Raw genomic sequence first — 13309 nt, 5'->3', positions numbered from 1 at the left:
GAATCTAATCAAACCATAAGAGACTCTTAGTCACAGGAAATAAACTGAGGGTTGCTGGAGGGGAAGTGAGTGGGGGGATGGAGTAACTGGGTTTGGACATGAAGGAGGGCATGTGATATAATGAGCACTGGGGACTATATAATACTGATGAATCACTGACCTCTACCTCTGAAACTAATAATACATTATATGTTAATTCATTTAATTTAAATAATAAAAAGAGTCTATTTGACTTTAATGAAAGCCTAGTGATCATCTAGGTAAAAGAATCTGCTTCATGAAATAGGCAAAACCTTCACATTGTATATTTAAAGTTTTCAGATATTGATTTCTCTAATATATAATTCAATATTAGAGTCCCACGCAAGGGTCTATGCTCTGTTTTACGCTCCATCTTTGACTCACAGTAAGATCTTGGGCAAGTCACTGACCTTCTCATATTTCAGTGTGTCAAACTAGCCAAAAAACTAAAGCATGACCTCACTACAAACCCAGTAGACTTGAAAGGTGAGATGTGCTTTGATACATTGAAGAATTATCAAAAGAGAACTTAAGCTAGTAAAACCATATAAAGAATCAGAATTATGAATTTTATAATGAGTAAAATAATTCTAAAATATACAGTTTTTAGCAAGTAACATCATGAAAAGTTTCAAAGCTTTTTATCTGGGTGAATTTGGTTAAATGACAGGGAGAAATATTATTTTCAAAATCATGGATTAGAGCAATTTAACCAAAATAATTATAAGGAATGGAAGACAGAAGCTAATGAATCCTCAATAACTAAACACATTTCATTTCCAGGCCATTATTTCCCCTTACTTATACAATGTGCATAGTATTTTAAAATGTATTTCACTAAGTACTATATGAAAAGAATATAAATTCCTTTAGAAATGAAGCAGTTTTAAGATGCATCTGGCCATTTAGACTTGTAACTCACCAGATTATTGAATATTCTTTAAATTGATTTCGTATTAGTCCCTTTCCCTCTATTTTCCTATTTCCAACTCTCCCACTCAGGTTTCCTGCCATGAGCAAGCACAAGATGAACAAGAAGAGGAAGAGAAGGAGGATGACGATGATGATGATTGCTGATTTGTGAAGTAAATAATGTCTTTTTAATCTGCAGAGAGAAGGCAACACCATTCCCTGGCTTGCTGCTGCAGCCTCTCTTTAAACTGAACAGCAGGTTCACCCTTTCTGCAGCATTTCAGAAAGAACAGCAGTAAGAACAGTTCGACAGAGGTTATCCCAGAAGTCTTGTGGTATCTGCAATATGCCTGAACATTTTTCCTTTTTAAAAAACCTCTTTCTGCAAATTTTGTCAAAGCCGGAAGCAAACGTCACCAAGGGGAGCCTTTTCTAGCAGAGTTTGTCAATTACACACTTTGCACATTCTCTGAAAGAGTAAACAAATGATAAATTGCAACTGTTGCCCAGGCCCTGTAAACAAAAGATCAAATTCTCTGGGCTGCCTTGGCAAGAAAACTAACTGCAGCATTTTGTCAAGATTTTTACAAGTTCTGATTTCAAATTAATAACTGAAATTGCCCTTTTTCTAGTTTACAGAAAAACTGAAAACATTTATTAAAGATAAAATATTTTAAAGAGAGGAACAGAAACAAGATTGTACATTAAAATAAAATCTAGTTCCATTGTAGAGACAACTTGCTGTTTGTTCCAGCTCTAATATAGGGGATTCTAAGGGCCTGTTTTTTTCCTTCTTTGTTTTTATGAATGAAGATCTGATCCCTCTTAGGACCGGGAAAATTAAGAAAAAAACAGAAATCAAAGCATGGGTTTTAAGGTCTATGGAAGATTCACACGGATACATTAATTTCAGTTAAGACCAGAGCCAGGATGAGTAGCATTTTCCGTAGGAAACAAAACAGTTAAGGGAGAAATATTATTCAGGCATACAAAATATTCAGTGGAAACGTGAAAAAATTAAAAGAAGACTGGCTAAGCATAGGAGCATGACACAGATTTAGCAACTTAGCGTATATAATGTTCCAGAAATTGCTTCAAATTTTTAAAAGAAAAAAGACATCTGACCAATTTCTTGCGAGAGGAAAAATGCTATGCCCCTTCCAGACCCTCTCCAAGGTAGGGGAAGGTGTGCTGTCAATTCCTCTGTCCCCAGCTCCCCGCGGACCTCCCCTGCCCCAGGACCTCCTGAAACATCCCGAAAGGAAGGTGGCCAGCTGGAGACCCCCGGGCGCGGGGCTCGCGGAACCCGGCTGCGCCAGGAGAAGGTGTAAAATATGTGAAGTCCGGGGAGTGGGGGTGTCCCACAGGTGGAGGTGGGGCCGGGGTGAGAGGCGGATAGCTTCTCACGTCCAGGGCCGCCCCAGGTCGGGGCTGTGGAGACACTCTGCCCTAGTCCAGCCCCAGACAGGAGTCTCTGGGGATTCCTCGCCCCACCAGCTCCTGCGTCGGCCCCAGCCCCACGACCTCTCGCCTCTCTTCGAACCCGTCGCGTCCCGGGGCCCCAGGCTGGGCCCTCGGCGGGCGCGCCCGGGAGGAGGGAGGAGGGAGGAGGGAGGAGGGAGGCGGGGCGCGGCGGGGGCGGGGCCAACCGGGCGAGGCCCGGCCCTCCCAGCGCGGCTCGGAGCAAGCCGGCAGCGCCGTGGCGGAGGGATACGGAGCGCCGTATATATACTGCCGGGCGCAGCCCCGCACTTCGGCAGTGGTGCTGGGAGCCTCGCGGGCGCGGCGCCGTTACTCACAGTCGGGCGGCGGCAGCGGCACAGCGCTGAGCGCACATCGCGCCTTAGCAGCAGCAGCAGCAACAGCAGCGGAGGCACCCCCGCCGTTACAGCCCCTGCGCTGGTGCAGCCACCCTCGCTCCCTCTGCTCTTCTTCCCTTCGCTCGCACCATGGTAGGTCGGGAGTGGTAAACGGCGGCGTAGCAGCTGTCTGCCCATTTCTTCCCAAATTTTGAGTTCAGCGCCTCCCCCTTTTTTTCGGTGTGGATTTTTTTTTCCTCCCTCTTTTCCGGGTGTTACGCAGCAACTGCTGTTAAGGAGGACGCATTTTGGATTTGCATTTCGCTTTTCTCGGCCAGGTTTTCTTATTTAAATTTTGGTCCCTCTTGGAGCTGGACTTGGCCGTGGGCTGTCCGCGGGCAGGGGCTCCGGCCGCAGCTGCACCGGGGCCTTCCGCATCCACCCCCTCCCCCAGCCCCGCACCACTGCATCCAGCGCGCCGCACCCGGGCTTCCCGCAGCGCTGCGCCTGGGCCGGGGCTCCGGGGGGCGGGGGAGCCGGGCGGGGCCGGGCACTCGATCCCTCCCCTGGGGCCCCCCCCCGCCGCCCTCCACCCTAGGCACAGAGGCGGGGGGTCGGGCGGGCTGCGGAGAATGAATGGGCCCGACCTAGCCGGTGGCGCACATTGCTTCGGCCCGGGCGTGGGGGGCGCAGTCCGTGTCCACCTCCTCCCCCACCCGACGACCCCGCTGGGCGCCCTGGCTCAGCAGCTATCCCTCCTCCCTCCCGGGGGGCGCGGCGCGGGCGTGGGTTGGGAAGGAAGGAGCCGGGGAAGGGTGGGGTGGGGGCAGGAAGGCGAGGGGTGGGGGGCGGAGAGGGCGGAAGCGGCGGGCCGGCCGCCCTGCGCCCGGGCGGGGCCCCGCCGTGTGGCCGGGGCTCGTGTCCCCATGTTTCGCACCCCTGCAGCCCCCAACCCAGTGCGGCAGTGAAGGTGTGCTTGATCCTCTGTACCCCGGAGGTCCCTTCCCAAGGGAGGCACTCGGCTCGAGCTAATTGGGGCGGGGGGGGGGCGGGGGAGGAGGGAGCTGGCGCGCGGCTCGGTTTCCATTAGAGACGCAAAGTTTCTGCTCCGGTAGGAGGCGGCGGTGCGGCTCGCCGCCTGGGGGAGCAGAAGCGGGTGGGAGGCGCGGGGCGGGCTTGGCCCCCTCTCGCCGCGCGGTCCCGGAGCGGGGGTGGGAGTGGGGGGGTGATCCTGGCCAGGGAAGGGCGGTGCCCCCACCCTGGGACTCCCTCGTTCCTCCGCATCCCGCCTGCTCTCGGGGCACGCATCCCTGCCTGGCCCCTCGCCACTTTGCAGTCCGCAGGGAGATGCCCTCCACGTTTCCGCTTTCTCTGCAGCCTCTAGATTGCCAGATGCGTCTGTGCGCCTGGCTGGGTGTGTTTTCTTCAGTCCCCTTCCTCCATGGGCGGGCTGGGCTGACATCACCCACAGCGCTTTCTGGCTTGGCGGGACGGGGAGATGGCACCCGACAGGTTCAGAGCACCTTTGCCCTTTAGACCAGAGCGATTTGGGGGTAGGTATTTCTTTGTCGAGGAAGGCTGATGCTCTCGGAAAGCTCTCTTACCAGGAGAGTTTTGCGGTGAGGTGGGACTGTTCTTCCCGGTTAGGTGACAGTTTCTCGTTCGAGGTGTGGCAGGGCTTCCTGTGGTACAAAGGCAGATGTTGTCCTGGCATTACGTAAATCATCGTGTCTCCTTCATGCGATATAAAGAAAACTGCCTTCCGGTGACTGGGGTAGAAAGGAAGGAAGACCTAATTCTAATTTGAAAAAATAAGTTTTCCCCCAAATCAGTATATTGGAACACCGCACCTATTGGGAAAGTTTTCATTTAAGATCAGTGTAAACATAACGTGGTTAGCTTTCTATTAGGAATTATTTTGTAACTGGCTTCCTTAGGTGTCCTTCATTAAAATAAAAATACTTATTAGCTCTCCTTGCATTCTGGAAGCTCCCCCCTACCCACCCCCCCAAGGTACAGGTCACTGGTTCCGTGTTGCAGGGACCAGACAAAACAAGTGCAAATAACGTGCGTGGCCATCACCACCTGAGTAAAGTGGCTTTATTCCGAGCAGCTCTTCTCTCATGCTGAAAATTGGTGAATATTCTCTAGCAAAGTTAGTTGCTCTTTTTCCAAAAAAGACATGGTAGAGTCTCATAATTATTTCGTACCTTTGTGGGTACTTCACGTTTGCGGTTTTGTAACAGCTCAGTAGTAGGATGGTTGCATTTTTTCCTGGCTTCTTTATCAAAGATAATTTGAGGGCATCAGCCCTTACAAATGGGGGGCTTTTCATAAATAACTGCCCAATTTAAATGGAAAAGCATTTATTGCATGGAAATGAAGTTGGTGGGGGTGACCCATTGCAGTATATTTATATTTTTCACTTAATTGTATTTCATAAAATAGATACGGAAGCCTGTTAATCCAACCCAAGGCCATTATGTAACGCCTGTTTGGAGATTTTGGAGCGCCCGCAGCAATGCGCAAGGTGCGCTAAAAGCCTGCCCCTGGCTGTGATCCTGGCGGTGGTGACAGCAGCAGTCAGGCTGGCATCCTCAGATGGAAGGGGGGACTGCGGTGTCCCTGGCGCAGTAGGTGGCGCTCTTCTTTCTCTGAGCTGGCCGCTGCCTCCGGTGTGGTGGGGCCTTTTGCCACTAGAGGTGCCATTTTTTAAATTATGAACTGACCCTTCCTCGTTAGACCTCAGAGTGCATTAGCCATCGGCTCAGCAAAGAAAACGTGAAGTGAAATGTCACTTCTTTGTCATCCTTTGTTTTTTCAAATAGCATAAAGTGTTCCCTTTATTCTCATTGTTTTCATTTAGTGGCTAGCAGTTTCACGTGGTTGGCTTTTTTTTTTTTTTTAAGAGTGTTTTTTGAAAGGTCAGTATCAAAAGTATAATTGAGAAAACTCTGCTGCTCTCCATCAGCGCTTGTGCACTGAGGTATACCTCTTCTTTCTTTATGTAGGCTGATCAGCTGACCGAAGAACAGATTGCTGGTAAGTCGATGACTTCAGGGGGTCCCCTTAGGCCAGAACGAGGCATGACTCCTTTCAGATAATTTCTCTTGACCCTTCCCTCCCACCCCCACCCCACTATAATTTGGGCAGTTTCTTAAGAATTTATTTAAATGGAAGCAAGAAGCAGAAATATTTAGGTCAGGTGTTCATTCCTTGCCAGCGTGTCAGAGGCCGTATGGAAGTGGAGCTGGGAATCCTTGTTCCACTCTGGTGTGTTTGACTGGCTCATGTCGGTCACGGCTCTGCATGCGGTGGGAGTGCCGGGAGCCTGCTGCTCACAGCGGAGTTCAGTATTCTTACGCCACAGGTCTTTTCGTAATTCACCATGAAGGCTCGTGCTTGCTCTTTGAAAATACATGGGAATGGGTGGAAATGAGGGTTAGTTCTACTGTAATAATTGGAAAGGGAAGTCAGTTTAGATTGTAGCTTTGAGTATTCCTTGGAGGACTCTTTTGAGATGATTTCTCTTTAGGAAACCAGGGATGCCTTTGAAATAAGTGCCATATAGAGAGAACACTCTGGTTCCCTGGGAGGGTGCATTTCTAATAACCCCTTCATGTTGCTGTGAAAGGCATTCCTATGCTGGAGCAGTTGAACTGGAAGGGGCCTTAAGGGAACATGGGGACCAATCTTCACTTGTCAGATTGGACTGAGGACTAATTTAAGTGTGTTTTAAGTTTAGTTTTCTTTAAAAATGTGAGAGTACTTTGTGGTTTTATGGAACCAGTTACCAGGAGCAGTGTCTGCTTTATGGGCTACGGAATGAAGGCCGGTCCAATAGGACTGTTGTGGTCTTTATTTCAGGAGATAACGACGAGGCAATTTGTGATAAGTTGCAGACTTGGACGGTTTGCTTTGGCAAGCCCCAGGGAAGTGTGTGCTGTGGCCGGGTTGGGTAAAGACATTCATTCTAAAGGGTAAACTTCTGTTTTCAGAGTTCAAGGAAGCTTTCTCCCTATTTGACAAAGATGGCGACGGCACCATCACAACAAAGGAACTGGGAACTGTCATGAGGTCACTGGGTCAGAACCCAACAGAAGCTGAATTGCAGGATATGATCAACGAGGTGGATGCTGACGGTGAGGGCCCAGACCTATGAATGAGAGCCAGTGTTGTGTAATTCAAGTTCAGACATGTCACAAGATTGTCTTTCAGGTCCCCAGAGCAAAGCAAATGTGCAGCGATCCTTTCGGTGGTTGCCTGACGGCTGCTGACAATGAAAATAGAAGATTATGGGCCTGCCTTTGGCTGTGCTCACTGTCTAGAACGTTTCCTGGATCAGATCGGCATATTGTTCTTTTCTACTTGCCGTGACCTACAGCTCAGTCTTTTTTATCAACTGGCCCATGAGTCTCCACTGAGTCCTTTGGGGAAGTAAAAATAAAAAGCCATAGACCTTTTCTAAAAGCTGACTGTCTCCAAGAGGAGTGGGAAGTGAAGAGGAAGGAGAGACCCTTAGACTTTAGTGTCAAGTTGAGTACAGCATGAGTTGTAGATGTGTTTATTACAGAGAATTTTGAGGGTCGTATAAAGCTTGGACATGGAGTGCTCGAAGGCTGTAGGGAGTAGATTATAGAACCTAACAGAAGGGGAAGATGAGTAAAGTGCAGAGCAAGAAGGAATAAGCAGTACCCCTTGTAATGGGGTCACCAGTTGGTCACCGATTCTTCTGGACTCTAGAACAGTGGACAGTAGACCCTCCACTGCTCACTTCTCTCAGGAAGCAGTTTTTGAGCATTTCCTTCTCAAAAGGCTGTCCTTTTGGAAACCTTGTACATGCAGATAATATATAACATTGTAGAACATGGGAAATTTTTAAAAATGAGCTAAGAATAAGCAGCTTGGATCTAGACTATTTTCTAGACGTTTGGCTTGAGAGTAACCATTTAAACAAATGTGGTATCATAAAGTGATAAAGTAGAATTAAATTTGTCTGGTCATGCACATTGAGAAGCTGGGGTGAGCTCTTTAACAAGTGGTTTCAGCCCATTCAAGCTACTTTGAAAAGAGTTTTTGTCCCTCTCAATGTTCTGGAAAAGGGGTAGTTCAGAATTCCCTCTTGGTTGACTGCTAAGATGATTGGTCATCTGGGAACATGGGGTGGCCACCCCCTGTTTTATGGGAACCCTGGGAAATGGTGCTTAGGGACTGGCAAAGTGTATTGGGCCCTTAGATTGTATGGCACGAGGAAGGAGAAACTGTTTCAGGCTACAGAATCTAGTAATGAATAAACGTAATGCCCAAGGATGTCTTCTCTGCGTGGTTATGAGATAGCATTTCAAATAATTTACTTTGTCTTGTGTGAATATCATAATGCTTTAAAATTTTGGAGGCCAAAGGAATTTCTGAATCACTTTGATTTAAAGGTACTGGTGAAAATGAGTATTTTAACCCAGGGCTTTTTCCCATTTAATTTTGTTTCCGTTTACTTTAAGTTATACTGTTAATTGTCTTTGTCTTTGTGGGTGCTTGCCAACTCTTAGTTTTAGAGAGGAAGTTATTTAGAATACTGGCCGTAGAACAGGCTGTTCCAACCCAGTTACCTAAGTGGTAGTGATCTGAGCTATGAAAACACTTCCGAGCCTTGCCCTTACTAGGAAAGCAAAGATACTGAGCTAGAGAAAAAAATGATTAGGTGACTTATCAGAATGTGGGCAGGAAACGCCTTCTGGAGAAGACTGTGATAATTTATGGTCCGTGGTATAAGAAAGTCTGTTTTTGCCCCCTTCCGTAATCCTTTTTTTCCATAAAACATTCTGTTGTACTGGCAGGCCAGTTCTGGGCCTTGACCAGGGTCACGGACCAAGGCAGAGGTAGGGCCAGGGGCTTACCCTCAGCCTGGGGTCGGGGTTGTGGGGGAGGGGGGTGTTGTCTCGAGGGCTTCCTGCAGGAATGGAAGGGTGCTGTAGGCCTTCTCTTGAACTGCACAACCGCCTTTAGTGGTCAGGAACCTCCACGTGCAGTTTCCTTTGCATCCTGAAGTGCTCTCCTGGGCGCTGATGACTAGTTTGAATTACATGAGTCATGTGAAATCCCTGCGAAGTATTTGAACAGTTGAGACTTACACATGGTTTAACCTCGTAAAATAAATAACTCAACCGGTTTGTCCGAGTGAGTCTTAACCCTTCTTTGCTGTGCTTTGAAGATGTTCCCCTGCAGAACATTGTTCCTGGGGAGCATTGCCGGCGCATTTATTTTATGCGAGCTTTTGTTTTCTTATTTGAGGTAATGGCACCATTGACTTCCCGGAATTCTTGACTATGATGGCTAGAAAAATGAAAGATACAGACAGCGAAGAAGAAATTCGCGAGGCATTCCGAGTCTTTGACAAGGTAATCCTGCGTCTGAGTTGCAGCCTGTCCTTAGAGACCCGCTGCTTTGCCACCGTTTCTGAAATACTTAGAACACTTACACTGAATTGCCTGGGCCTCTGTGGTGATCTTGCTTTGAAATAGGCCGACTTAGCTGCAGCAGCCTTAAATTAGGCGAGGGTGAGCATGATGATAAGCAGTGGGGAATTTTGAACCAAGCTTGATTGCTGCTTTCGGTTCCTTAGCGTTTTCCAAGCCCCTGCATTTCGGTGCTGGCTGAGGGCACGTGCTTGGTGGCTTGGTGGGGGAGCTGGAGCGGGGTGGCCTGTGCCCGTTGGGAAGCCCTCTTCACCGCCCTCAGTAGCACCTGCTTAATGTTCACAGGATGGCAACGGTTACATCAGTGCGGCAGAGCTTCGTCATGTCATGACCAACTTAGGGGAGAAACTAACAGATGAAGAAGTAGATGAAATGATCAGAGAAGCAGATATTGATGGAGATGGGCAAGTCAACTATGAAGGTAAAAAACGTTGCATTAGTCTCTTCAGCTTAGTTTTGAATAGCCCTCCCTGTGGTATCTAGAAACGAGTTAACTGCTTCACGAGACCCTGATCTTTATTTATTTTCTTTATGCGGAGTAGAAATGTTGTGTTCATTCAGACTGCTTTTGAAGATAACCACAAGTTATGATTGTTTGTCTTTTCAGAATTCGTACAGATGATGACTGCAAAATGAAGGCCTACTTTCAACTCCTTTCCCCCCTTCTAGAAGAATCAAATTGAATCTTTTACTTACCTCTTGCAAAAAAAAAAAAAAGTTCATTTACTCATTCTGTTTCTATATAGCAAAACTGAATGTCAAAAGTACCTTCTGTCCACACACACAAAATCTGCATGTATTGGTTGGTGGTCCTGTCCCCTAAAGATCAAGCTACACATCAGTTTTACAACATAAATACTTGTCCTACCTTAATGATAAGGAAGCACCTAGTGGACTCCTCGCAGTTCCATTTGCTCATGATTAATACACTGGGCTGGCCAGTTTTTCATGCATGCAGCTTGACAATTGAGCACAGTCAGGCATTTGTATTAAAAATGAAAAATGAAAAAAATTTAAAACTTCATATGGGTTCTAGTTCAATTTGTTAGTATAAATTGTCATAGCTGGTTTACTGAAAACAAACATTTTAAATTGGTTTACCTCAGGATGCTGTGCAGAGAAATGGGTGAAGGATAAGCTGTCTAGACGTAGCCCCACTTAGCAGGACAGCCCTCTCGTACTTCTGGGTGCCCCCACCCTTGGTGACCATGACACTCATCTGGGTGGCATGCCACACATGTTGGTTTAGCGTTGTCCGCGTTGTCCTGGAGTGACATGGGTGTCAGGCTGTCACCATTCACACAAATTAAAAACAACAACAACAACAAAAAACCTTTACTAAGGGAGCATCTTTGGACTCTCTGTTTTTAAAACCTCCTGAACTATGACTTGGAGCCAGCAGAGTAGGCTGGGGCTGTGGACTTCAGCACAGGCATCAACATTGCTGATCAAGGAATTACAATTTACGTCCATTCCAAGTTGTAAATGCTAGTCTTTTTTTTTTTTTTTTTTTTCCAATAAAAAAAGACCATTAACTTAAAGTGGTGTTAAATGCTTTGTAAAGCTGAGATCTAAACGGGGACAAGGCGGTCGGAGGAGAGGTCAGTACCTTTAAAAGCTTGTAGCCCAGCATTGGGCTTCTTGCCCACCCGCTCTCCCTCCCTCCCTCCTGACATCCCAGCACCAACCTCTGAGCCTGAGACCTTGCCTAAAACCGGGCAGATAGCAATTGCTTCATCCTATCTACGGACATGTAGGTCTACTTGTATTTTCACTGGGGGGTGGGGGGGTGAACCCTGTTTAACTTAATGATAATTCAGGCAGTGGCGCTCTTTAATGAAGGAAAAAAAAAACCACTTTTTCTCAAGCATGTACTTAGGGGTTCTTCTCAAATCGTGCTGCTGATTACCTGTTTTATGTAACTACTTGAGACCATCTGTGCAAAGAGACATGATTTAGTGTGTCTGTCTGTAATTTAATCCTTGCTGTGTGGTAGAAGCAGTAGTCCCTTCTAAGCCAGTCTTTCTGCCTAAAAGACACTACCGGTCACCTTCGAGTCATGATTTTTTAATTTATGATGATGACTTCCCTCAGCCTCCTTTTCCTTTTTTTTTTTTTTTCTTCTTCCAAAGTTGACTTAGCTTCCTCCCTGCCTCCCCTCCCCACCCCCATCCCCCACCCCCAAGCAGAACTAATGCTAGCCTCCAGCTTGAAAGTAAAACTCGAGCCTGGAGGGGATTTTGTGTCTAATTATAAACCTGTAACCAAAACTGAGATGCTGGTACTGGTCTTTGCAGTGGGACTGGTGTGCTTTAAAAACCCCTTTAAAGGAATATTGCATTTAGTGCAGAACTCTTTTCTGAAATGTAGGCTGGATGTGCATTTGGTGTCTCCCCAGGAAGGAGAGTTGGATTTTTGAGTGTCTGTGGGAGGTTTTAATTTGCCAGGGAACCACGGCAGGCTGCTTCCGAGGCAGCGAGAAGCTCTTGGCAGCCAGATGGGTGCGTTTGGGGCTGATTTTTAGAGACCCTTGGCTTCTCCCTCTCCTACTCCCTGTCTTTCTGGCGTTTTGCCGCTTGTTAGATTTCCAGCCAGAGGGACAGGTCAGAGCAGTGGAGAGGAGCCCGCCTGTCTACTTCTGCCGTTGGTCCTTAGACTGGGTGGTTGTAGAGGAGACACGGAGCTGGAGGGGACTTGTCAAATTCCCCGAATCTGGAAGGAACACCTTGGAGGTTCTTCAGGTGAGAGAGGGAGCACCAGGGGTTCCTGGATGTTTCTTTTTGGGAGGCCACATGTCGACCCATCTCAGGCCTGTGTCCAATGGCTTCTTGGTAGTTTCAAAGAGAGTTGGGGGTAATTTAACTTTTTAAAACTTTGCCTTCTGTCTTAACTCTTCTGTCAAGTCTTTCTAGAAGCCAGGTGGGCTCCATTTTTGTGGTCCCACAGTCCTTCCAAAAAGACTGCTTTTGAAAAAACCAGATTCTTAACATGGCCAGCATCCTGTATGGGAAGCGAAGCCTTCCCCCCCCCCCCCCCCCGCCCCCACCGCCCTGCCGCCCGGGGAGTGCTGAGTCCCAACTTGGTGCAGGGGGCAGCCCGGTCCCCGGAGCTGTTTTCCCTCTGGCTTTTGAGGGGAAGACCAGCCCAGATCGGGTGTTTGCAGGCTGCAGCATGCGTTTGTGAGAGGAAATAGCCGGGTGTTGGGTCCGTACCCTTTAAAGTTGGTTAGCACCTCCCTGTAAACTCTTGCCCCTTACTTCTAACTGCTCTATAAATATATACATATATTTATATATATAAAGTGACTAGTTTAACTGGCATCCCGCTTGAGCCTGAGACTTGCCGTTAGAAACTGCTGAGTCCTTGGCAAGCACTTTCATAGTTTTGTTCTCCATCTGTCGGGGGTAGGTGTTGAGCGAGGCAAATGCATCTCGATGTTTCAGATGGGCTCTTGACGCACTCTTGCCAGGAAAGGCTTTTTCTGATTTTTAGACAAATGAATTTTTGCACACTTCAATTGGTGTCTTTCGGCAACTTAAAACACATTGAAAATTAGCTACTGTACATATTTTTATATTCTCTTTATAAATGCATGTCTGACTCCTACCTGTAACCTGTGTTGTGACGAGTGGCCGTCCAGTAGGCCTCCCGAGTGCCGCTGTGGCCCGTCAGCGTAGCCGCATATTACCAGCCCCACAGCATACTGGGAACTTCTTCCTCAACAAAGAATGTAAATTTGGTCAAAAGTCTGCTCTTCGGTTCACTCAATTAATTTTAAACATTGGAATTAATTATTATATATCCAAACTACATTCCCCTTTTCGGCAGTGACAAGTTTCCACGAACGTGTCTTAACCTATCCCCTTCAGCTGGAAGTTAGTATTTTCCTTTCTTTCCAATCCCTCGAGGTTGTCTTGTAGGAGACAGAAATCCTTCGCTGTCTGGATCTCTTGGAGTAAGAAGGTAGCGGCGCGGGTGGAGCGTGTGGTCTTTCTCCAGCTCTTGCGAGGTTCCTTAAACCACATCCGTAGCAAAGATGGCGGTAGTTCTGGTAACAGAAGTTACCCTTCACCGTGGCAATTGGACAAGGAGATGTACTTGAAC

At 47.5% G+C, this 13309-nt stretch overlaps 1 protein-coding gene across 1 annotated transcript; it reads left to right on the top strand.

Annotated features, from left to right (window-relative positions):
• Positions 1–2673: 2673 nt before the first annotated feature.
• On the top strand, positions 2674–10746 carry CALM1 (calmodulin 1). Its single transcript, XM_047736847.1, has 6 exons — positions 2674–2885; positions 5744–5774; positions 6731–6874; positions 9021–9127; positions 9491–9626; positions 9813–10746. Exons 1-6 carry the CDS (start codon positions 2883–2885, stop codon positions 9839–9841), a joined length of 450 nt encoding a protein of 149 aa, XP_047592803.1. The 5' UTR covers positions 2674–2882; the 3' UTR covers positions 9842–10746.
• The last annotated feature ends 2563 nt before the right edge of the window (positions 10747–13309 follow it).

This window comes from Lutra lutra, chromosome 7, assembly GCF_902655055.1.
Source record: "Lutra lutra chromosome 7, mLutLut1.2, whole genome shotgun sequence".
Classification (NCBI taxonomy): domain Eukaryota; kingdom Metazoa; phylum Chordata; class Mammalia; order Carnivora; family Mustelidae; genus Lutra; species Lutra lutra.
The sequence above is the reverse complement of the archived record's forward strand: the minus strand, read 5'-3'. Positions and strand labels throughout refer to the sequence as shown.